This window comes from Arvicanthis niloticus, chromosome 20 (assembly GCF_011762505.2).
Source record: "Arvicanthis niloticus isolate mArvNil1 chromosome 20, mArvNil1.pat.X, whole genome shotgun sequence".
Classification (NCBI taxonomy): Eukaryota; Metazoa; Chordata; class Mammalia; order Rodentia; family Muridae; genus Arvicanthis; species Arvicanthis niloticus.
In genome coordinates this window covers 49,002,908-49,027,930 of record NC_047677.1, presented here as the reverse complement: position 1 = coordinate 49,027,930, position 25,023 = coordinate 49,002,908, and the positions used below count along the sequence as shown (strand labels likewise).

General features: G+C 54.0%; 1 protein-coding gene and 1 long non-coding RNA gene across 5 annotated transcripts; one reads left to right on the top strand and one right to left on the bottom strand.

Moving 5' to 3' along the window:
• The first annotated feature begins 25 nt into the window (after positions 1–25).
• On the top strand, positions 26–1,673 carry LOC117724836 (uncharacterized). 2 transcript variants are annotated; one of them, XR_004608838.2, is made up of 3 exons: positions 26–249; positions 429–557; positions 1,478–1,673. It is a non-coding gene; the product is annotated as an uncharacterized LOC117724836 (long non-coding RNA). The 2 variants fall into 2 exon arrangements; XR_013105320.1 differs by lacking the exon at positions 1,478–1,673 and having other exon boundaries at positions 429–779.
• On the bottom strand, positions 1,654–24,563 carry Notch4 (notch receptor 4). 3 transcript variants are annotated; one of them, XM_076916703.1, is made up of 30 exons: positions 24,364–24,561; positions 23,497–23,590; positions 23,109–23,404; positions 21,211–21,558; positions 21,013–21,135; positions 20,681–20,917; positions 20,434–20,589; positions 19,131–19,325; positions 17,898–18,011; positions 17,090–17,203; positions 16,898–17,020; positions 16,294–16,453; positions 14,844–14,989; positions 14,462–14,614; positions 13,498–13,612; positions 13,228–13,315; positions 12,580–12,730; positions 12,068–12,252; positions 8,893–9,145; positions 8,570–8,682; positions 7,189–7,712; positions 6,365–6,748; positions 6,094–6,269; positions 5,459–5,678; positions 5,230–5,299; positions 4,983–5,121; positions 3,953–4,227; positions 3,498–3,645; positions 2,947–3,044; positions 1,654–2,785 (listed from the first exon to the last, which is right to left on the bottom strand). In XM_076916703.1, the coding sequence occupies exons 1-30, from the start codon at positions 24,425–24,427 to the stop codon at positions 2,174–2,176; spliced, it is 5,874 nt and encodes a 1,957-aa protein (XP_076772818.1). In that variant the 5' UTR covers positions 24,428–24,561; the 3' UTR covers positions 1,654–2,173. The 3 variants fall into 3 exon arrangements, with proteins under 3 accessions (XP_076772818.1, XP_034380708.1, XP_076772819.1); XM_034524817.2 differs by having other exon boundaries at positions 23,497–23,578; XM_076916704.1 differs by lacking the exons at positions 1,654–2,785; positions 2,947–3,044; positions 3,498–3,645 and having other exon boundaries at positions 3,993–4,246; positions 24,364–24,563.
• Between the last annotated feature and the right edge of the window lie 460 nt (positions 24,564–25,023).

Below are 25,023 nucleotides of genomic sequence, written 5' to 3'. Positions count from 1 at the left end.
TTCGGAGCTTCTCTGTCAACACCGGAACTAGCTACAACACAGGAAGTGGTTTCACTCTTCGGGATCCCCCTCCCCCAAACTAGGTTCCTTTTCTTCCTAAGATTGATCCTGATGTAGGATTTGACCCTTCTCATATATCTTGACTTCCCAGGTCAGGGAAAGGCGTGGTTCTAGATGGGAGCAGAAGACTTGTTGACCCTGGATGCATTGCTCACAGTATCTTATGCCCTAACACTGGCCCAACACACAGTAAGTAGTCAGAGACCTGGGCTGAAGAGTTATCACTGCCCCCAAGCATTACAGACAGTAGAGAGCATGAGGGAATATCTCCTGGAGGCCGAGCTAGAACTAGTGTAGACAAGGGTCAGGGGAAGAGTAGCCTAGGGGTTTTCGAGTGGAATACTGAACTCAGCCCGGCCTTTGATCAGTTCTAGAAGCCCGGAGAAGGGAGCAGGACAGACAGACATCTGGGGTCTTCAAACGGCTGCCTGCCCTGTGGAGTTGGGTCTCAGTGACTTGCAGCATGATTCTGAATGAAGAGAGCCTGGCTGTCTTAGGTGAACGAATCTCTGCCTCAAAATATGAAAGAGTGAGGGGGATTGTAATAGGTTTTCCTGCAGATGTGACGAGCCAGTTCAAGCCAGATTAAAAGTATAAAAGCATCCCAGCACTTGGGAGGCAGAGGCAGAGGCAGGTGGATTTCTGAGTTTGAGGCCAGCCTGGTCCACAGAGTGAGTTCCAGGACAGCCAGGGCTACACAGAGAAACCCTGTCTCGAAACCCCCCCCCCCCCAAAGTATAAAAGCATATAAAAAATATAAGAGGTGGGGTGGGGGAGAAGGGGAGAGAACAGAGAGAGGGAGTAGGTAACCAAAATGTCTGGATTCTATAGTGTAGTCTCTAGGGGAAAGGCAATTCAGGCTCTGTCTGGAAAGTACAGGGCAGAGGGCAGGGTATGACAGCCATGTCCTGTAACAGGTAGGGACTGGGGGTTGCTGGGAGAACCTGGAGGCCAAGTGTGCCTCCAGTATGTTAAATAGGCATCTCAACTGCTTGTCATCTACCTCACACAATTACTACGGGTTAATTGTAATGAGGCACTTGGCACATGGTGAATACAAATGTTGGATAATCTTCCAGAATGCCTCCTGGCTTATCAGCACTGAGGTAAAGCCACGAGGCTGAAGTGTGAACCTCGTGCGTCTTGGGCCCTTAGGAATCTCCTGTTATAGCTAAATGCCCTGGGATGAGGGACACAGTCATCACCTTATATATTTTTAGACTATTGGAGATTCTCACTTTCAGTGATGAACTGGGATCCCCCGATTGCCAGTTTGCCCTTAATTTGTATTTAAAACCACCCTATCTATATGAACGAATCTGGAGTACTGAATTTCCCAAATACTATGCACTCTTTTCTTTCTTTTTCTTTTTCTCTTTCTTTCTTTTTTATTTATTTATTTATTTTTTTGAGACAGGGTTTCTCTGTATAGCCCCGGCTGTCCTGGAACTCACTTTGTAGACCAGGTTGGCCTCAAACTCAGAAATCCGCCTGGCCTGCCTCCCAAGTGCTGGGATTAAAGGCATACGCCACCACTGCCCCCCCCCCAACACTATGCCCTCTTTTAATCTCACCCTTCAGTCCCTCAAAAAATAAAGTAGCACTTCAAATTAGCTTTATTATTCATCAGTTGGGGTTCTCGGAGATAGCAGTGACTGGCGAGCATGGCCTCATCCCTGCACCAGTTTCCTTGTGGGGGAGGCAGAGAGAGGGCAAGGAGCCATCAGCTGGACAGGCCACTGGTTCCCTTTCACCATCTACACAACACTTAGTACATAGTAGGTGCTCAATAAATATTTGCTAGCTACTTGTGGGCAGTAGATAGCAGAGGCTCCTTTTGGAAAATTATACACAAGAAACAATTTACACCCAATTTGCCCACAGTTCTTGGTTCCGGTTTAGGGATTCTCGAAATCCACTTTGTCCTCTTGTAGCCGGCTGCCCTATTTTCCAGGAAAAAGCACGGCGTATCTCATCCGGGTGTCCTAAACCCTCTTCCCATTGCTGTGCATACTCTATGGGGAAGACAAGTGTGCATAACGGTTATTTTGGCCTTAGAAGTCCGGTGTCTTCCAGACTCGTACGTGTCGCTTCCTTCCTTCCACGAAGCTGCCTAGTTCTGATTCTTTCTACCCGAGTTTAAGGGGACCTCTTGGTGGACTGGAAGCCCCCAGGCAACTTGAGGGGATCCGCGTTCTGGGGACGGGGTCAGGCTGGGAGACGGGATCGGCGCACTGCAGGCGGTGCCGCAGGTTTCTAGGGCCACCCAGTCGCGAGGCCAGTCATCCTGTGATGTCCTAGCCTCGCGTCGTCCACGGGAGCCAGCGGAAAACCTGCGGCCGCGCATGGAGGGGCCTCCGGAGCTTCCAGCTCTGCTCCGGCAGCGCGCATATACCGCCCCTCCGCGCGCTCCCAAGTCCACCGACCAAGTGCGAGCTTGCAGACAGCCTCCGCCCCCACGCGGGCGCGCTCCCGCAGACAGCGTCCGGCAGCGCGGCGCGGCCACGCCCCCCGGCGTGGTGCGTGCGTGCGCACGGGCCTCCTGCGTGGTCGGTCCGGCCCCCTCCAGGAGTGTCAGCAGGTCCCAGTGACTTCGCTGGCGGGCCACATCTCCTGGGGCCAGCCCGGTCTGGTCCCGCAGTCCCCGGGCCGCCCCGAGCTCCAGCAGCAGCTGTGCCACCTCCACGGCGCCTTCGCGCGCAGCCAGGAACAGCGGCGTCTGCTCCTGCGGTGGAGACCCGAAAACCCGGGGGCGGGGACGGTCAGGGAGTCCCCGCCCACCGGCAGGCCGTGCCCTCCCGCCAGACACTGGGCCCCGCCCCCTTTGAGCCTGCTGGCTCCCCTTGCTTTTGGCTTGTTCAGTTGGGAGGCTGCGACGTGGCTCACCCTACAGTCCTGGGCATCTTTATCCGCTCCAGCCTGGAGGAGACTGCGGGCGGCTCGGGCGTTGTTCACAGCAGCGGCCCAGTGCAGTGCCGTTTTTCCTAGGGTACCACGTGGGAGCCGGTTACCCCGCCGTTGGGGGTCAGACTACTCCTACGTTTTAGTTTCCCACGGGTTTTGGCCTTGGTGGGGGACGGGGGGTTGGGGGAGGAAGGGAGAGCTACTTGTTTCTTCACAGGCGGAAGCGTTGCCCTGGCAACCGACAGTCGGCTGCAAGTGTTGCCCTGGTGACGTCATGGGCGCGCCGGCGGGACAATAGGTATTGTTCTGGATCGGTGGGACCCGGGTATCCCCGTCCCGTTCCCACCGGTACTTCTTCCATTCCCGTTTCATGGACTGAGACAATATGTGTGGTTAACCGTGATGAGGAAACTCGCTCTCCATACTGCCACAGCATAGGAGCCTCTAGTCTGTCTCTGCTGCGCCTGTATTTTGAACCTCACTTCCTTCCCGCTCTCCCCAACATTTCGATAACACAGCGGCTCTGTGCATACCCCTTTTATCTCTGGCTCCCACATCTGCTCGGGCTGCAATCAATTCTTCAACCAGGTCCTCCACGGCCAGCCTGGCAGCCAGCATCAAAGGTGTAGTCCCGTCGTCTGTGCGCGCGTCCACAGCAGTCTGTCTGCTGGCCAATAGAAGCTGTGGAGACAGAAAGGGCCTGTGACCCCTGGGCTACCCTGGGCTTCTAGGTCAGGCTCCTCACGCTTTTGTTGCCTGTCTTTGTTTTGAGACAAAGTCTTGCAGCCCAGGCTAGCTTGGGACTCAGAGATGTGTCTACCCCCACCTCCCCAGTGCTGGGGTTATAGGCCTGTCAACCGGTTGCTACCTGCCATCTTCCTCTTTCAGGTCTTCAGTCTGTTTCCTCTTTGTCAAACCCCAGAGAAGACCTTTCCATTTTACATGTATGCTTACTCCTACTTCCTTTAGGGACCCCATATGTGCCGACCTGGCAGACCTCCCGAGCGTCAGCAGCCACTGCAGTGTGAAGTGGGGTACGCCCTGCCCGGTCCGGCTGGTTGGGGTTGGCTCCAGCCTCAAGGAGGCGGCGGGCAGCAATTGGCCGAGAGAATCGGGCAGCCAGGTGCAGGGGCGTCTCTCCAGTGCCCACGGTGTGAGCCTGGGGGCAGGCCCCTCTATCCAGCAGTGGTTCCCAGGGTCTCTGTCCAGTCGTGGACTGCACTCCTCCACAGAAGACGGCTGACATCAGGGGTGTCACCCCATCTGTGGATGAGAAGGAGTCCTAGGCCAGTCAGTAGGATATGTGAATGATAACATGCCCCTGGGAGAACTGCTGCCATCTTAGCCAAGCTCTGCCTTTCTGGAGGGAAGCAGAAGGGGTGCTTGAGACAGGGTCTCACTATATAGCTCTGACTGTCCTGGAACTTACTAGATCAGGCTGGTCTCGAACTCACCGAGATCCACCTGTCTCTGCTTCTCTCGTGCTAGGACTAAAATCTCCCTGCTAGGATTAAAGGTGTGTGGCATTGTTGACAGCAAAGTGTTGGTTTTTGATTTCGTGGTTTGCTTTGTTTTTCTAAAGACAGGGTTTTTCTGTGTAGCGCTGACTGCCCTGGAACTCGACCTCTAGACCAGGCTGGCTTTGAACTCACAGAGATCTGCCTGCCTCTGCCTCCTGAGTGCTTGGATTAAAGGCGTGCGCCACCACCGACCGCCTTGATTCAGTGTCTTCGTCAACCTCTCTAAGGCCCAGTTTTCTCATCAGTAACAGGAGCAGGAAGGCTTTATTTCTCAGCATCTCAGGATTGAGCCTACGTCACCCTTACCTAGAGGGCTGGTACCATCGCTGTGTACCTCAGCTTGCCGAGAGTCTGAGTTTGTATCCCTGACACATCCCGGTAATGGTACTGTTCTCTCTACCTCTGTAAAGGCTCCAGTTTGGATACCAATGGCTTTTGCTTCTAAAAGGGTCAAGAGTAGGATGCACCCCTCCAACTTGGTCTAGGTTGGTTGTATACCAGGTCCACAGGTGTCCACATCTGGAACCTCCAGTTCACACTCCTGAGGAGGGGTCAGCATGGCCACCTGTGGGAGCTCTCCACAGCCGCTGCCGAGTGGCCAAAGCTGGCACCTGGAGGCTGATGCTGTTTCTTCAGCCTTGGGGCAAGAGCAAGGAAAAGTGAAGGTCATTGAGTTGACCTTGCCACTGTCACCTCTATACCATACCCCCCTACACACATACACATACGATTTCACCTAGCCTACCTCTCCCTCTTCAGGGCCCGAGCACATGGCCACTCCATCCTCATCCACTTCTGCCTCTGGCTTCAGCGCCCTGGATGGGGTAAGTGGGTAATCAGGGTAAGTCCAGTCAGCATCTCCCACACTTCTGGAAGCCTTCTGACCCCTCCACTTCTGCAGGAGTAGCACTTGGAGCACTCCCCTGAATCCCAGATCATTAAAAAAAAAAAAAAAAAAAAAAAAAGAGTCTCACTTGAGACCAATGTTGTCCTCGCCCAGTGGGGGTCTCCGCCGGTGGGGCGCCCGCTGTGTCTGAGGCCTTCGGATGAAACCAGGGGGCAGCCACAGGGCCCCATGTTCCCGCCGCCGGCGCCGAATGAGCTGGAGGACGAGAAGAGCCCCAAGGGCCAGGAGAAGCACCCCAACCACTGGTGAACATAGAATAGGCCAAGGAAGCTGGTTGCCAGGGGGCCCTGGTAGGAGAGAGACAGTCACAAAGGGGGCCCATTCTTGGTAAGATTTGGCCAGTGGAGTAGCTTGGGACAGTGGAGTAGCCTGCCTTAGTTTCCTCCCGTCTCCTGTAGTTAAATGTGTTAATGGCTAATATGCTTAGAGGAGAGCTCATAGGAGATGTTATGATAGTTTCATTTCATATCATATCATATATCATATCGATAACCCAAGGTTGGTTGTAGGGCTATGGCAGAGGTTAGTACAAAGTTCTCAGGGAAACAGGAAAGACCACTGAACAGATGGGCCAGGGGGAGATTCATTCCAAAGAAGAGATGTTGGGCCAAGTTCCCCACACAGAATGTTTTGGTTTTTAGTTTTATCTCTACCAGACATGGTATGAGCTAAGGTCAAGGGCAAAGGTAGGGGGTCACCTACTGGTCCCTGCTTGATGGTGAGCAGCCAGCAAGGGTCCGGGCAACAGGGGCTCCAGAGCTCCTACTGCAGCCATTGCTGCAAGGAAGCGTAACAGGAGCCCAGAGTCCCAGGGACAGCGGGATGCAGGATGGTCTGGACCACAGCGGGACAGATCCACTCCCATCACTACCACGAACCTGTGGGGAAGCAGAGGCGCTTCAGGGACCTCTGTCTAGTCTTTGCTCCTTCCAAAGAGCTGTTATTCTCCCCCACCCGTCCATGTCTTACTTACCCCGCACCAAGGGACTCTGTCTCCGTGCCCAGGGGCTGAGTGTGAGGGGCTTGTCTTTCCCACGAAGAGGAATCCCTAATTCCACTCAGCTCCTCTTTGGCTCGGGTCCCAGGATAAGGGAACACCATGTTCCTGCCTTCTCTGTCCTTCTTCACCCAGAGACCGACCCTCAGAGTCAAGGACAGTACTCGTGCCAGGGCAACCAGCTGCTGATCCAGGGCTGGGGGTCTCAGCACCACCAGCAGGGCCAGGGAAGGCCCCCCCTCTGAGTCTTCCCCTTCCGGCCTGCAGTCACCTCCATCCCAGCCACACTGAGCGTTATTGCAGCCTTTCTCGCAGTGCCCGTTGTGGAAGTGGTCTCGGCAGTACTGGTCGTAGGCTGGGCTGTGGGCAAAGGAGACATGGACTCATCACCCTTCCCAAATCCGACCTTTCTTCACAGAGAATTACAGCCACTCCACTGCCTCTGGGACTTGGATTGCTAAGGATGGTGGCCGAACACCCTGATGTCTGCTGACCCCACGTTTACTGGGGCCAACCTTTCCTCCTGTCCCTGTCTCAGAAAGAGGGTCTAAGACCTTTTCTCTTGGGGGTGTTGCTTGCCAGGGAGGGATTCTATGGTAGAAGGCCTGGGAAAGAGAAGCTGAGGCCTGAGGCCTGAGAGTTCTCAGGAGTCAGTATCTATCACTCCGTTCCCCTGGGTTGGAACCTAGAGTCTTTCTTAGCATGGAAATTCTCTGGAGTTCAATGCTGGTCATTCTGTAGCTCGGTCATGTATGTCTCCTCACCCTCGCCCCCATCCCACCCCTCATTCCCAGGCTCACGTGCAGGTCAGAGGGATTTCACAGTCGTAGCCATCAAACAGACACTCTTCAGAGTCACACTGCGGGTGACATCGTCCATCCCGGAAGAGAAGCCAGCACCGGGAATGTGGGGGACAGCCTTTCCAGGGGTCTGGGACCCCTAGGGAACAGTCCCCTCCATCCCAGTCCCCTCCTGGGCCACTGCAGCCAGCATCGCAGGCCCCATCGCCACCTTGTCCCTCACACCCACTTGCCCCTGGCCTTTGACACCGGGGCCCCGGAGAGTCAGGAGGGCAGGTGCATTGAAAGCCGGGGTTGTGTAACCCAGGGGTCTCAGTGCAGCTACCATTGTGCAGGCAGGGTGAGGGAGGACCACAACCAGGTGGAGCTGGAGGTGTCAGACAGTCAGGGCCCCCAAAGCCACTGAGGCAGGCACAGAGGGGTGGGGAGCCCGGCTTTGGGGAGGGCAGACAGAGGCCTCCGTTGTGGCAGTGATGGATGCCGCAGGAAGGGGCTTTGTGGCTGCAGGTGGGGCCTTCGAAACCCTGCAGCAGAGAGAAGAGAATGCAAAAGGACCTTGCATTATTCTTTCCTGAAGCAAGCTAGGACAATGTGACACAGAGGGTTCTAGACTATCCTAACAGGGACCTCAGAACATTGAATTCCTTGTAATGAATGTTGTCACTAGGTCCCCTGCTAACTGCACACACTGGCATATTGCCCTTGGAGGAACTGGGTGAAGTGTGTCTATGCAGCAGTCCAAGAAGACTGATCATTGCCCAGCGCAGTTGACGGATTACGGTGTCATTTCAATCTCTGGAGACAGGCCACATGGTCTCTTCTTTCCCAGGGTAAACAGGAGGAAGGTGGAAGTGGGGGAAAGTGTTTACTACTGTCATTCTTGGGTTTGGCTCAAGAGCTTTGGGGTGAGAAAGGAAGGTTCACCCCATTATCACAAGCCAAGGCTCATCCAGATTCTTGCCCAGAGCGCCTCACCCACACCTGTCCCCTATGCAAAGTTTAGAGATCTTGTCTAAAGCTATTCTTGGGAGAGTCCATTTTGTTTCATCTTGCTTTTTGAGATAAGAGTCTGATCTCAGATTCATTGTGAGCCACCATGTGGTTGCTTGGAGTTGAACTCAGGACTTCTGGAAAAGCACAGTGTCCTTAACTGCTGAGACATCTCTCCATCTCAGGTTCATTGTGTAGCCAAGGATATCCTCAAACTCTTCTCCCTTCTGCCTCGATGCCCAAAGGCAGGGACTACAGAATTGCACCATGCACCAGGTGAATTTGGGCCATCTTCAGTAATTCTGACTCTAGCGCTCCTCACTCATGGCCCTGGGTGTCTTACCTCTCATTAGTATAAGGAGAAGAGAGAAATGGGTGTTGCATCAGTTACCTTGGGGCAGTGGCAGGTGAAGCCAGGGGGTGGTCCTGTTGTGACCTCACAGGACCCTCCATTGGAGCAGGGCTGGCTCTGGCAGAGGTCCATCTCCACCTCACACCGTTGGCCTGTGGTGGGGGTGAGATTGGAGGTCACACCTGGCTTCAGTGACTGCCTCCTGACAGTTGGTTCAGCACATGATATGTGGGCAAGAAGATGCTGGGGACTTCTAAGGGGAGAGGTGTGGAGGCAGAGGGTGAGAAGAGAGGCTGCCTTTTGGGAAAGGACCATCTGGGTTGTCCTGGTCTTAGATGTGCCCCAGAGATCCCAGGCCTTACCTGTGTGCCCAGGCAGACACTGGCAATAGAAGGCGTTGGCTAAAGAGTGGCAAGCTGCAGTGCCTGAGGGGTGGCAGGGCTGGTCGAGACACTCGTCCACATCCCCCTCACAGCGCAGGCCCACAAAGCCTGGAGGGCAGGCACAGTGGAAGCCTCCAGGCCTGGGGGTACAGGTTCCTCGGTTGTGGCAGGGCTGGGACTGACAAGAGTCTTGCACTTTTGAGCAGTTCTGTCCTTCATAGCCTGGGGCACACTGGAGACAGATGGAGCCAGTGGATGAGCTGAGCTCAAGGTGGTCGGCCAGCCTCCTGCCTCAACAGCTGAACTCCTCAGCCTGTCTCAGCACTACCTGGCATGCTGTTGTGCAGTGACAGAGCACAATCCTTAGTCACAAACAGTATGGCCACTAAGCCTTCCCTCATTCCAGGGGACACCTCTTTCCTGTACAACTTACCCTCATGCATCGAATCGTAGATGTCCAGTGATTATCCACTTGTGTCATTTGTGTGTGTGTATGCATTTGCATGGTATGTGGAGGTCCAATGATTACCCACTTGTGTCCTGCATACATTTGTGTATGTGTGTGTGTTTGTGTGCGTGCGCACACATATATGCAATGGTGTGTAGCAATCAGGCTCTTCTGCCTTTTGTTTGAGACAAGGCCTCTTCCTGGCTGGGAACTTTGCCATTTAGGCCAGGCCAGGCTTGTTTCTGCTTCTGTCTCACCATCTGTGCCATTACTGCTATGTGCTGAGCTTTCGACTTGGGTATCTGATCTCAGATCTTCAAGCTAGGATCTTGGCTAAGCCATCTTCTTAGCAAGCCAGGAGGTATTTTAAAATACAGATAAAGGGAAGATTAAAAGTTAGACAGTGTAACTAGGAAGCATGGTTAACCAGAGGAGAGAGAAGGGAGAAGGTTGGCATTGGTTGTGTACATAGCCTTAAACCATCCTCTTAGCAACCCTGAAGAAATATTATCTCACTTAATCTCCAGTCCACAGATAATGAAACAGTTTGCCGAGAAGGTGAAGCAACATTTGGGTCAAAGCAAGACTGGCTGTGTCCAGAGCCACACTGTGGTTTTTGTGTGCCAGGACAAGTCATAAGCACTATGTTCTGCCAGACAGCAAGCCAGAAGGGAGGCTTTGGGAGTCAATTCAGGGAGTGGCCCAGAGAGTCCTGGAGGGTGTTTTGGAAACCACTGGAGGAGGAAATTTCATGGAGTGGAGGCGAGCGAGAGTACAGAGGTTCACTAATCAGGACACACTTTTCTTCACATTACAGAGGTTCACCAATCAGGACACACTTCACGTTTGAGACAGGATTGTCCCTCCCTACCTTGGTTCTCTATGTCTGGAAAGGCTCCTAAGGGTTAGAGATGGTGATGGGGAGAGTGTTTGCCTAGCACACACATGGTCCTGGGTTCGAGTCCCCGAACCATATAAAGTAGCCATGGGGTTGTATCCCTACAGTCCTGGCACTGACTACACAGAGGCAGGAGAGTTTAAGATCATCTAAAGCAACATAAAGGAATTCAAGGCCAGCCTGGGCTACATGAGACCTTGCCTCAGAAAGGAAGGAAAGAAGGGAGGGAGGGAGGAAGGAGAAGAGGGAGGGTAGGGGTAGGGAGGTGGAGGGATGGCTCAGCAGTTAAGAACACTAAAGCAAGCTGGGTGGTGATAGCACAGCCTTTAATCCCAGCCCCCAGGAGACAGAAGTGCATAGATCTCTGAGTTCGAGGCCAGCCTGGCCTACAGAGTGAGTTCCAGGACAGCCAGGACTACACAGAGAAACCCTGTCTCGAAAAACCAACACATGAAGCAAGCAAGCAAGCAAACAAACAAACAAACCACAAAGGCAGATGCTGCACTTGCAGAGGGCCTAGGTTCCAGTTCTGGAACACACGTAAGTTAGCACACGGCTGCCCGTGATCCAGCTCCATGGGGATCTGACGCCTCTGGCTTTTGTGGAAACCAAAACCCACGCACATATACCCACACGTACATAGTCACGCATATAATTTAAAACAAAAAAGTTGGGGCAGGGGGAAAATTAAATAAACTGTTTTTTGTTTTTGAAAAAGGTGGAGACAAGCTGGAGAGATGGCTTAGTGGTTAAGAGCACTGTCTGCTCTTCTAGAGGTCCTGAGTTCAATTCCCAGCAACCACAACCACATGGTGGCTCACAACCATCTGTAATGGGATCCGATGCTCTCTTCTGATGTGTGTCTGAAGACAGCTGCAGTGCTTTCATATAAATAAAACTAAATCTTAAAAAAAAAAAAAAAAAAAAAAAAAAACAGTCGCAGACAGTGACTACAAAGTTAAGTCAGCAGTAGGCTAGGGGATCAAAAGTTGTGTTTCTGGAGGCGGGAGAGATACCTGTGGTTGAGAGCATTTTTTGCTTTGGCAGAGGCCTGGGGTTCAATTCCCAGCATCTACATGCTACTTCACAACTGTCAGCATCTCCAGTTTCAGGGAATCTGAATCTATCTTCTGATCTCCATGGGTACCGGGCACGCATGTGGTACGCGTACAGTCAAAACATTCATACACACAAAATTTAAAAAAAAAGTTGCGTTTCTGAGCACAGAATTTAAAAGGGTTCTGCTCTAATCCCAACATTTCATCTCCTGGACCAGGGAGGAGAAACCCCTCCCCTAGCTCAGGTCACCCCTGAGGAAGAGGCAGGAAAAGGCCCCTGGAGGCAAATCAGTGGGGGGTGGGGTGGGGGGTGGGGGTGGGGGGGTTGGGGAGAGGAGGCTCAAAGGCTAAGAAACAATTTTGGGACACTGAATCAGGGAGCTGGACAATGGGGACAGGAGCTGCTGTGGTCTGAGACACAGGTGGGAAGATACATCTCACCAGGATGAAGTAGGCATCCCTGGAGGGTATTAATCAGAGAGGGATGATCAACTTCCCCATTGGAAGTGAGGTAAAGACTGAGCCAGCAGCAGCGGGACAAACATGGAGGCAGAGGCTGAAGGAGTTTGATGTTGGTATCAAGGTGGGGGAGAGAAAAGAGGAAGTGAAAACATGGCGTTGGGAAATTCTTATGAGGTGGCATGGCCTGACCTGGTGGGCGGTTGGGTGCCTGGCTTAAAGGGAAGAGGACTGGATAAACTAGATCCCGCCCCCCACCCATCCCCATCTCTACACCTCTAGACCTCTTACCTGGCAGACATAGCCGTCGGGCTGGGGCTCACAGGTAGCCCCGTGATGACAAGGCTTGGACTCGCAGGGGTTCACTTTATCCTGACATAACTTGCCTTGGAATCCAGGAGGGCAGTGGCAGAAGTAGGAGGAGCCCGTGTCAATACAGAGGCCTCCGTTCTGGCACAGGTCAGAGATCTCTATGCCTGGGAAGACAAACAGACAGGAGAGATGCATCTAAGTTGGTTGGGAGGATGCTCAGGACCCCCTGACACAGAGTTCCATAAGAGACTGCATGGGTGAGACGTGGGTACAGTTGAGTTACATTGGCTCACTCCAGGGGTGTTTTGAGCCTGGTAGCACTGAGTGGCTCCAGGTGAGGCATGGCCCGAGTGGTCATGTTAACTGGGTGTTGAGCTGTAGAATAAGTTACTCTTGGCTGTTTTGACTGTGACACAAGCTGTGTGCATGCTTTGAAGTTTTGACAAAAGAGGAAACCCCTCCCCACCCTCCACTGGTCCTGGGTCTGGTACCTTGGCTCATTGCGGCCTTCTGGCAGGACAGTGGGAGGTCACAGAGAGCCCCTGACCATCCCTGGAGGCACAGGCACTGGAAGGAGGGCCCACTCTGGAGGCATCGGGCAGTGTGTGGACAGGGCTTCCGGGCACACAAGTCTATCAGAGTCTGAGAGTTGGGACAGAGCAGGAGATGAGAAGGGCTTCTGGGACTCCGAGCCTCTCCAATGGTAGCTCCCGCAAAATCGATTCTAGGATGACTTGCTCACCAATGGCCTGAGCTGGTGACCTCTGGCTTCACATTTCAGAACAGCCTCCAGGATGAGAAAGTCATCCCATGCACACCTCCACTCCCAGGTGTGTGTGTGTGTGTGTGTGTGTGTGTGTGTGTGTGTGTGTGTAAGGTCTCATCTACCCCAGGATGGCCTCAACTTGCTATGTAGCTGAGGCTGGCCTTGAACTCCCGATCCTTCTGCCTGTGCTTCCCAAGTGTTGGGATTACAGAGATGTACCACCAAGCCCAGCTTTTTTTCCTTCCTTCACCTCACACCCAAGTGAGATGCACCTGGACATCCCTTCATGTGGACATTTGTCCGAGTTTCCCTGTTGCCCACCCTTTAGATCCCCAGCCTCTCTCACTGACACATCTGGCCTATGTCACCTCACCTGGCACCTGCTTCCTGTGTAGCCAGGGATGCAGAGGCAGCGGGCCCCTCGAGGTGTGTCTTGGCAGGTGGCCTTGTTCCTGCAGGGGCTGGACAAGACAAAGATGGCATTGTAGGACCTGAGGTAACAGGTGTGGTGTGGGGAGACAGTGGGGGAGGGGCAGCCACAGGGCAGGGAACCGTGATAGCACCGAGCCCAAGGATAGGTAGAGGGGGTCTGGGGGAAGCTGAGGGTTTCTCTGCTCCTTTGGGGGGGCCTCGTCAGGCTTACTTGTCTGCACAGCTGGGGTTAATCTTCTCACAGTGCACCCCCTGGAAGCCAGTGGCACAGAGGCAGAAGAAGGCACCAGGCTTGCTCACACAGGTACCCCCATTGAGGCACGAGGCTGGAGAGAGGAGTCTGTGAGGGCCTGTACTCTGACCTGTGACCTTGGTCACACACAACACAAAGGATGCATCCTTTTCACCGATACAACTTACTTTCGTCTGGCTATCTTACTTAACATTGGTTTTTATATTTACCCATTTATTTATTTAATAAATAATCTAATAAGTAAGTGTACATTTATATACATTTATTTATGTACATATATACACATATACAGCTTTACGTTTATATGGTGGGGTTCTGTGCATTCACAGTGGGCGTGTGGAAGTCAGAGGACAACTTGAGGGGTCAGTTCTCCTCTGCCATGAGAGTCCTGGGGCTTGGCAGCAAGAACCTGGATCCTCAGATCCATTTCTCAACCTCTAATGTGTTTGTTTGACAGGGTCCCTTTGAAGTGGACGTGTAAGCCAAGAATGACTTTGAACTCCGGCTCCCGTTTCCGTCCCCAAAAGGCTGACATTACACATGGGCACCATTATGCCTTGTGATGCTGGACATTGAATCTAAGGCTTCGTGGAGGGCTGGAGAGATGGCTCAGTGGTTAAGAGCACCAGCTCTGTCTGCTCTTCCAGAGGTCCTGAGTTCAATTCCCAGCAACCACATGGTGGCTCACAACCATCTGTAATGGGATCTGATGCCCTCTTCTGGTGTATCTGAAGACAGAGACAGTGTACTCACATACATAAAATAAATACATCTTTGAAAAAAAAAAAGGTTTTATGGATACTAGCCATACCCTCTACTACTGAACTATATCTCCAGCCTACAGTTAGAATGTCAGAGCAGTGTTACCCTTGCAGCCCAGCCCCTGTAACCTGCTGTGGGTCAGACAGTGGACAGTACTTACCAGATACACAGTGGTCCACGGCAGTCTGGCAGTGGGAGCCGGTGTGACTTGGAGGGCAGGTGCAGGAGTAGCCCTCAGGACGGATGCTGCAGGAGCCACCATTGAGACAGGGTCCTGAGTGACAAGCTGTTACCTCCTCGCTACAGGTCGGCCCTGAGGGAACAGGTGAGCTCTGAAAATGTGGGGTCCTCTTGTCTTTCTGTCTTCTTGCTCTGCCTAGCCTATAACTCCTTGGCCCATCCAGCCTCTTCCTCTACCCCCCGGCCCTGAAGAGTCACCTGTTCCCTCACAGCCCACACCAATTCTCCTTGAAGAGGTTGCAGCCGCAGGTGTGATTTGTGGGGCCACAGGCTGGAGTGTGTGTGGTATAGCGGAGACTCACCCATGTAGCCTGTGGGGCAGGTACAGTTGTAGCCAGAGGGCTGTGGGTGGCAGGTCCCCCCATGGGCACAGGGTGTGGAGGTGCAGCTGCCCAGCTCTGTGTCACATTCTGGTCCAGTCCAGCCCTCATCACACACACACAAGGATCTGATCATAAAGAAGAAGCAAAGGGTCCTTCTCTTTCCCTCCCTGCTTTGTTGACTGGACCTTAGGCTCCGTTTTGGCTTCGAGAGTCTTGTTAACCAACCTCTCTTTCCACTGAGTTATTTACTTATTGTTTTTATGTTTGTGGGTGTTTTGCCAGCATGCATATCTGAGCGCCATGTTGTGCCTGGTGCCTGTGGAGGCCGAGAGGATGTCAGGTCCTTTGAACTGGAGGTACTGATGGATCTGAGCTGCCACATGGATGCTGGGACTCAAACCCCCAACCTCTGCAAGAGCAGCTAGTACCACTGTAACCTCTTCCAGGTTTCTCCAATGCCCACTTCCTTTAAAAAGGGGTCTCAGCTGGGCTGTGGTGTCGCACGCCTTTAATCCCAGCACTGGGGAGGCAGAGGCCAGCCTGGTCTACAGAGCTAGTTCCAGGATAGCCAGGATTACACTGAGAAACTGTGTCTCAAAAAACAAAACAAAGGCCAGGCGGTGGTGGCACACGCCTTTAATCCCAGCACTTGGGAGGCAGAGGCAGGCGGATTTCTGAGTTTGAGGCCAGCCTGGTCTACAGAGTGAGTTCCAGGACAGCCAGGACTACACAGAGAAACCCTGTCTCGAAAAACCAAAAAAAAAAAAAAAAACCCAAAACAAAGAAGGAAGAAGAGGAGGAAGAGGAGGAGGAGGAAGAAGAAAAGGAGGTGAAAGAAAGGAAGGAAGGAAGAAAAAATGGGAAAAAAATCGGGGAGGGAGGGGTCTTAGATAGCTCAGGCTAGCCTCCAGGTCTCCAAATTACTATGTAGCTGTAGACAAGACACTTTACCAACTAAACTCTCTCTCTGTCTCTCTATCTCTGTCTCTCTCTCTTTCTCTCTCTCTCTCCTCTCCCCTCTCCCCTTCTCCCCTCTTTCTCTCCTCTCCCTTCTCCCTATCCCTTTCTCTCTAGGGTCTCCTATAGCCCAGGCTAGCCTCAGAGCTCACTATTTAGCTGAATGTGGCCTTGGCCGTGGATCCCAGGCGTGTGATAACACACCTGGTTTGCCCTGTGTTGGGAAGCATTCACACAAAGATGCCCGTCAGTACTTATGTTTGCACTCTCCTCTGTCTCTGACCACTTCTGCCTCCTTTGCGATGCTCAGACCTCCCCTCCTTGGGTACCACTCCTCAGATGTGCCCTCCATGTCCCAAGGAAGCTTGCTGCTCCCTCCCCTCCCCCCACTGGTCATATCGCACTGGTCTGCCCCCTGCCCCCTGCTGTTTGTCCTAGCTGAGGCTGACGGAGGAAGGCTGGAAGGGGTTACCTCTGGCAGTGGCCATGGTGGCAGGGGCAGTTGTCCTCGGCAGGAACGCAGCCAGGACTTCCGTCAGGGCAGAGGCAGGGGGCTCTGTGTTCCTGACCTTGGCATTGCTGTCCAGGTCGGCACAGGTTGGGGGTGCACAAGGCAACCTCACAGAGTTGACCTGTGTGGGAGGGTTGGGGGAGATGAGTCTGAGAGGAGAGAAAGCCCCTCTGTGTCCTGAGGGGTCAAAGGCCACCTCCCAGGTGTGGCTTCCTCACTCCCATGCACAAGACCTTTCTTCTCTCTCTCTTCCTACGTCCTTGTCCTTGTGCAGTTACTCGCTGTGCTCTGAGTGTGTGCGCATGATCGTGTCCTGTGTGTGTGAGTGTGTGGTGAGTGTATGTGGTATACGTGTGGTGAGTGTGCGTGTGTATTTGTGTGTGTGTGTGTATGTGTGTGTTGGCAGACATGGGCCACAGGTACACAAGTGGAGGCCAGACTTCACAGAGTCTGTTCTCACCATCCATTGTCCCCTGACTCTGAGATCCAAGCACAGGTTGTCAGTTTACGATTGCTTGCTTTTACCCACTTGCTTATTCACATATCCCGTCCTGTGTTCCCTGACCTGTGAATCCAGGATGGCAGAGGCAGGAGAATGCTCCGGGGAGGTCGAGGCAGCTGGCTCCCACAGGGCAGGGGTCACTCAGACATTCATCCACTTCTGTCTCGCAGCGTAGCCCTTCAAAGCCTGTGGCATAGGGGAGGGTCAGGGATAGCACAGATGGTCCCCTCTCCTAGGGACTGAGCCTCGGTTTACCTGGGAGACACTCGCAGTGGAAGGCTCCAGGCTGGTCTTGGCAGTGCCCCCCGTTGGCACAGGGGGTGCTGCTACACTCGTCCATGTCTTTCTCACATCTGGTGCCGGTGAAGCCTGGTAGGGGAGGGGATGGGAAGGGAGGCTGTTCAAAGACAGGCAGAGAGGCACAGGGTGAACAAAGGTGGGTCTTCTGAGGAGACCCAGGCATTTGGGCCACACAGGTCAGAGAGAGAGAGAGAGAGAGAGAGAGAGAGAGAGAGAGAGAGAGAGAGAGAGAGAGAGAGAGAGAGAGAGAGAGACTGACTGCTGGGCTATGGCCAGGCTCCCCAGTTCCCTCCCAGTTCTCATTTCTTCCTGTGTGAGAAGGAGTAGGCATGGAGCCTGGCTGGGCTGGGGTGTGGCTCAGAGGTAGTGTGCTTACCCAGCATGTGTGAGACCCTACCTCCTGTCCCCAGCACTGATATAGAAAGAACCTGTCTCTGGGCTGGAGAAATGTCTCAGCATTTAAAGGCACTGGCTGCTCTTCCAGAGGTCCTGGAAACAATTCCCAGCAAGCACACGGTGGCTCACAACCATCTGCAAAGTGATCTGGTGCCCTCTTCTGGCGTACAGATGTACATGCAGACTGAACACTCATTTTTCAAAGACAGAAGCAAGGCCGGTTGTAAGCCAGGGAAGGCTTGGGGATGGGTGAAAGAGTTTGGGGAGCTGAAAAAGGAGGAGGAGAAACGCAGGCTGCTTTGGGGGCAGGGGGCTGGTCTCTAGTTCCCTGGGGACTGAGGTTGGCTTGGCCAGAATCTTCACCCACCAGGAAGGCAGAGGCACTGGAAGCCGTTGAGCAGGTCATGACAGGCGGCTTGGTTCAGGCAGGGGTTAGAGGTGCATTCATCGACCTCCACCTCACAGAGCCTCCCTTCCAAGCCTGAGGACAGACGGGGTGAGAAGTGGGCTCAGTCAGGCTAAGCCAGGGCTACACTTTCTGCCTGGGGTACCTGGGCTTTGAAACAGCTCTGCCTTGGACTTTCGGAGCGCCCCCCCTCCCCCCCGCCCTCGCTTGTGCTGCTTTGATGAGAACAGAGACTTAGCTGATCCAAGTGAGGGGGGAGGCGTGTCTGCTCAGGGTGCAGGGGACCTGCAGGGGGCCGAGAGGAAGTGCGTTTGAAGCCCTTTCTGTGGACCTAGAGGGTGGGTGGGCTGCCTGGAGATTCTTGAAGTACAGATGGGAAGTGTACATCTGCCTGGAGGGCGATTCAGCCCTCGTGTACTATCTAGGCCTTTGTTCCACGGGTGCTGGTGCTGGTGGTGGTGGTATTCCCCTCCTCTTTCCTCAGGATCTTCCTTGACACCCTTGCTACCTGTAACTAGTCCCTTGGATGACTGAACAGTTTTCCTACGTCTCCGTGCTTGTCTATGCGTGGCCTGAGCCACGGTGCTGCTTGGCTTCCAGTAGGGAGTGGGATGGGAAGGTCGACACTGCTGAAGCCGGGGGTCGAGGCTGGGCTCTGCTCCTCACTGGAGGTGTGACCTTGGGTAAGTCACTCCCCCTCTTTATGTCCAGTTTCTTAATTAGGAGGTGGGGATTCCTTCTCTGATAAGACCGGCCTGGCGGCCAGCGTGTGGGCAGCCTTCCAGTGCTCCTTTCCTATTGCACCAACCCTGGCACACCGCCCACGTGGAATTTCAATGGTTTACACTTCATCTCTTCATGGGAGAGTGTGCGATTAAGTGTGTGTAAGAGTTCTGGGCTGACACATGTACTAGCTGCTGTTCTGTGTTCTTTGGCTGAACCACTATGTACAGTGGACCAGGATGTACACTCTGTGATGACCATGAAGTGGGTGGAATACCGTATCTCTGAACTACACAGTGCACACTCCCACTGCAGGGCAGCTCGCCCTTCTAGGGGTCTAGTTTTAGCTGGGGTGTAGGGGAGAAAAATGCTTGCTGGAGACAGTGATGCTAGTCACTCTGGTTACGCAATTCCCCTTGGGTTCAAAGTTAGTTCTCCGACTTGCCCACCCACAGTCCCACCGAGCTCTACCTGGTGGGCAGAGGCAGTGGAAGGTGGCAAGCAGGTCCAGGCAGGTGCTGCCCCGATGGCAGGGTTGTGACAGGCACTCGTTGTGGTCAGCCTCACAGCGGGGGCCTGTGTAGCCCGGCAGGCAGAGGCAGTTGAAGGAGCCAGGGGTGTTGATGCAGGAGCCACCATGTTCACAGGGACTGGGTCCTTGCTGGGCTGTGAGGGGAGAAGAGATGGGAGTCTATGGGGGCCAGGGTTGGAGAGGACAAGGAGGCTAAGCTGACAGAGAAGGTGTGTGTGGGGCACCTGTCTGTGGAGATGAGAGAACTGGGAAGGGGGCTATGTATTTATAACAGAGGATGACGAGATGACGTGTGGGGTCTGGAGAGCTCAGCACTAGGGAGAAGAGCTGAGCCAAGCCCATACTCAGTCAGAGAAAATACGCTGTTCTGAGTTTTTGTTTTACACACACACACACACACACACACACACACACACACACTCACTCACACACACACACACGCACACACACACGCACACACACGTGCATGCACACGCACACACACGCACACACACACGCACACACACGTGCATGCACACGCACACACACGCACATGCACACACACACGCACACACACACTCACACACACACGCACACAGACACATACACACACACACACACACACGTGCACACACGTGCACACACACGCACACACACGTGCACACACACGCGCACACACACGCACACGCGCACACACACACCACTTTGTATGTGCATGTTATGCATGTGTGTGTGGGCACACGCACATGTGGGTAAGCACACGTGTGTAAATGTGAAGGCCCAAGGTTAATGCTGGGAATTCCCCCCATTGCTCCCCGCTGCCCTTACTCACTGAAGTAGGGGTCTCTATATCATACACAGAGTTTGTGGGTGTAGCTAATCTGCCCGGTCGGCTTATTCTGGGTGCCCCCTGTCTTTGCCTTCTGAAGCTGGAATTATAGAGGGGCCCTCATGCCTACTTGGCACTGGCCACTTATGTGGGATCTGGGGATTTGAACTTGAGTCCTCCCTCCCATGTGGCTACTGCTTTAACCATGGACCCATCTCCCCAGCCCCACCAGGGTCTCGTGAAACTCTGGATGTCCTGGAACACAATACGTAGTTGAAGCTCTCTCCTGCTTTGATCCCCCGGGTTCTGAGATTACAGGCACGTGCCACCATGCCTGGTTTAGTTTTTCAATTTGATAAACCAACTGCCCTGTCTGTCCTCTGTTGAGAATGGAGGCCTTGGTTGACCTCAGGGCCTCTGTGGGGGACCCTCACCCATTTGGCACTCATCCAGATCTTGGTGGCAGGTGGGTCCTGAGTAGCCGGGCTGGCATATGCAGAGGGTAGAGCCTGTCAGAGGGTTGGTGCTGCACTGGGCATTCACGTGGCATGGCTGGCTCAAACACATGTCTTCCAGGTGGCACAGGAGGCCTGTGGGAGACCGAGGGGCAAGGCTCCAGCAGGCCGCTTGGGGCTCTCTCTTGCCCTCCACGTCTCCCCCCAGCATGCCCTCCGTCTGCACCTGTGCGTCCAGGTGGGCAAATGCAGGAGAAGGAGCCCACTCGATCGATGCAGGTGGATCCCGGGGCACAGGTGGCGGCTGCACAGTCATCCAGGTTCTGGTCACAGCCTGCGCCTCCCCAGCCACTCACACACACACAGTGAAAGCCGCCGGCTGAATTCTGGCAGGTGCCCCCGTTTCTGCAGCGAGGGGGACCCTGGGCTTCACACTCATCTACATCTTCAGAGCAGTCCCAGCCTGTAGGGGCACGGAGAGGGGACACTGGGAACCTTCTTGGGAGGGAGGCCGGGAGCAAGCACTGCTGCTGTGCAAACTTGCTCTGAACCACTCACCCTTCCATGTCTTCGGGCAGAGGCAGCTGTAGGTGCCCAGACCATCCAGGCAGTTGGCCCCATTCTGACACTGGTGCCGGACACAGTCATCTGGATTGATCTCACAGTCCAGGCCCGTGAAACCTGTCAGGATCATGGAATCAGCCATGGAGCCCGCCTGAGGGGAGAGGGGTGCAGTAGAGCCCCAGGAGGCTTTACCTGGGGGACAGAGGCAGAGATGAAAGGTGGTGTCTCCTTCTGGCACCAGCTGGCAGGTGCCTCCATTGAGACAACTTCCAGGAGGGCAGGCTCCCTTCCTGAGCTTGCACTGCGGACCTCCCTGCCCCACAGGGCAGAGACACTGGAAGGAGCCCAAGGTGTTATGACAGGAAGTGCCCTGAGGGCAGGGTCCCGGCTCCAGGAAACACTCATTGATGTCGTGTTCACAGGTGTGACCCTCGAAGCCGGGTGGGCAGCGGCACTGGATCTGGGGATATGTGGCCAGGCACACGCCTCCGTTGGCACAGGGATTGGCTGAGCAGAAGTCTCGGAGTTGGCACTGCTCACCTGCAGCAGGGCACAGGGGTGGAGTGGGGAAGGGGCTGTTTCAGGCACTGCCCAGGTCTAGTTTATGCATCTAAGCTTGCTCAGGGTTCTGTGTGCAGGAGCTCTGCCTCCGTTTCCTCTGTTCTCTCATGCCCGTTTACCCCGGCGCTCCACGGCCTGTCTTCCTTCTGTACCTTGGGAGGCTTGTATGTAGACTGTTTACATCCTCTGCTTCGGAAAGCACATGTGGCTGACTGGGAGTTTTACAAATTGGCCTACCTGAGAAAACTTGTCGTAAGTGTTCCCTACAGTGGTACCCTGCTGGGTCACTTTACCTCTGAGTGAATTTCTTGTTGTTGTTATTGTTTAGTTTTTGGTTTTCTTTAAGGCAAGGTCTCATATCAGCATGTATCTGAAGATGACTCCACACTTCTCTTTCTCCTTTTTTGACACAGGGTTTCTTTGTGTAGCCCTGGCTGTCCTGGAACTCGGTCTGTAGACCAGGCTGCTCTCAAACTCACAGAGATCCTCCTGCCTCCGCCTCCCGAGAGCTGAGATTAAAGGTGTGTACCACCACTGCCACTGTCCAGCCTCACTTTGAACTGCTGATACTCCTGCATCTACTTCTGAGTGTGAGCATGCGCTGCAGCCACTACAGCTGAATTACACACCAATGCACCAAACGCAGGGATCCATGCATGCTAGGCTCACACTCTGACAGCTCAGCTACCACCTCCAGCCCTGTTCTCTGCTCCTTCCACTGTGTCATGTGGATCTCACCATTGAACTCTGGCTGCCAGGGTTAGAAGTAGGTTCTACCCACTGAGCCATCTTGCTGGCCCGACTATCCCCTGTTCTTTACTGTTTTTCCATTTTACATATTTTTTTCCATGTTTACGGGCATTTTGCATATGTCTGTATGTCTGTGCACCACATGTGTGCCGACACCTGCAGTGGCCAGGAGGTATGTCTGTGAGAGTTTCTAGATTGGGATAACTGAGGTAGGGAAAGCTACTTTGAATGTGGGCAACACCATTCCTGGATTGCTGGAGTGCCATTCTGGACTGCATAAGAAGAAAGCAAGCCACATACCAGGACTTATCTCTGTCTGTGTGCTAGTTAGTTGTGTCTACCAACTTGCCACAACCTAGATCACCCAAGAAGAGAGCCTCGGTTGAGGAATTGCCTAGGTCAGGTTGACCTGTGGGCTTGTCTAGACTGATACTTGATGCAGGAGGGCTCAGCCCACTGTGGGCGGCACCATTCCCTAAGTGAGGGTCCTGAACTATTTAAGACAGGAGAAAGCCAGATGAGACCAAACAAGCAAGAGTGTTGTTATTCTCTCTGTTCTTGAGGGACTGTAAATGTGTGACTGGTAGCTTTGGGTTCCTGCCTTGACTTCTGTTCAATAATGGGCTGTCACCTCTACCAGGACTTCCCTACTATCATGCTGAACCCTCAGACCTCGAGCCAGAATAAAGCTTTCCTTCCTCCAGACAGCTACTGCCATTCTGGGGAGTTTAGCCACAGCAGCAGGAATGACTGACAGGCTCCTCTCCACCTGTACTTACCGGTCCACCCGGGCTCGCAGGAACACTGTGGGCGGCCTGAGGCCTGCACATAGCAGTGACCCCCGTTGGAACAGAAAGAAGGTGGACAGAGCTCTTCCAGATGGGTTTGGCATTGATCACCGGTGAAGCCAGAGGGGCAGGTGCAGGAGAAGTGGGGGGTCAGTGGAGAAGTGGGGCTATGGGAGCTTGGGGGTGTGGGGAGCAGAGCTTGGCAGCTGCCACCGTTCTTGCAGAGTTGGGTATTTCTGCAGGGGTCAGGAAACTGGCAAGTCTCACCCAGAAATCCAGGCGCACACCTGGGGGTAGAGGGACATTTCAGGCCAGTGGTCCTTCCTCCTCCTCCCTGTCCTCTGTCTCCCCAGGTTCCACTCCCATGAAGCACACTCACTGGCAGGTCCCTTGTCCCTGAGATAGCCTCAGGCAGGTGCCTCCATTGTCACAGGGCTCTGGGGATCCTCCACACAGAAGCTCTGGAGAAGAGACTGGAAGATGAGATGGATGGAGCCCAAGGGCCTATGGCTTGCCCTTCCTCTACCAGGTACTCCTCATAGGGCAAGGACCAGCGCCCCCCCCCCCCCCTCAGTATAGCCCAGGTGCATGGTGCTGTATCCACCCTCTCTCTTTCACACCCCAGCCCCAGTCTCCACAGGGTCCCCTTGTCCCAGGCCTTCCATTCATGGCTTGTTACTACTCCCACCCCCTTCCTGTTTATTCCTAAGTTCAACCCAGCTCCATCCCCCGGAAGCAGGACAAGGCGGTTAGGAGGGAGCAAAGGGCACTCCTGGGATGTGAATGGCTGAGACACCTAAGGGATTTCCTTCAGGAAAGGCCAGCAATGAGCCACTGGGGGTGGGGACATCTGGACAGAAAGGGAGCTGGTGGGCCCTTCTCTGTCTCCATCTCTTGCTTGTCACTCCCCTCTTCCCCATAGCAGGCAGTCCATTTTGCCTCCTGTCTGTCTGTTCCACACCACGAGCCCTCTGTCTCTTACTCAAGGACCAGCTGACTTCTTCCTGGGTGCCCTCCTTCCCGTCCCACAGCAGCCACTGCCCCTAGCACCAGGCGCAAAGCCTGGGTCTCTGCAGCCCTGGAGGCAGTCAGCACTCCCTGTAGGTTGTCCCCATTTGAGGGAACAGAATCTCCTCCCTCCAGTGTCCCTTAAAGCCCTTCAGGACTTGGTTTTCTTCCCTGACCTCACCAAGCATCTCCCCAAGAGAGATATGCCCCCACCCCTTCACCTCTGGCCATGCTTCACCTCTGGTCAGGATGACTCGGAAGCTGAATATCAAGAGCAGAAGCAGCAGAGACGGGGGCTGCATTCCAGAGTGCCTGCCCCTGGCCCGGATCTCCTCTCAGGCAAAGACCCTTGGAGCCCTTGTGGCCAGGCAAGGCCACCTCCTCTGCCTCTACCGCCCTCCTTCCTCCTGGGCCTGCTGCACGCCTCAGTCTGAGCTATTTCCTGAGTCACACAATGTCCTGGACACCCTACTGATGGAGGGGGGAGGTTGGTGTGTGAAGGAACACGAAGGGAGACTGAGGGAGGGAGGGGCCTCCCTGAGAAGCGGCTGGCTTGTAGGGGAGCTGGTTTGCTCTTAGGGCCCAGGGTGGGGGGTCGGGCAAATGGGGGAGTCTCTGTCTTTTTAATTGTCAATATGGTTTCCTTTTTACAGGACTGGGAGTGGTAAGTGGCTGCCACTGTGCCCCAGGAAGGGCAAGTCTTAGACAGAGGTGTTGGGACAAGGAGAGGATTCTCAGTTTCTGGTGTCACACACCCACTTCTCAAAGGAGCAGCAACTTGAACTGAAACCAGTCACTTAGGCAACCCAGGGGATCTATAGACCCTTCTGTGGCCCTTTCTGGGAGTGTTATTTTTAAAAAGGTGTTTTGAGACAGGACCTCACCGTGTGCATAGTCC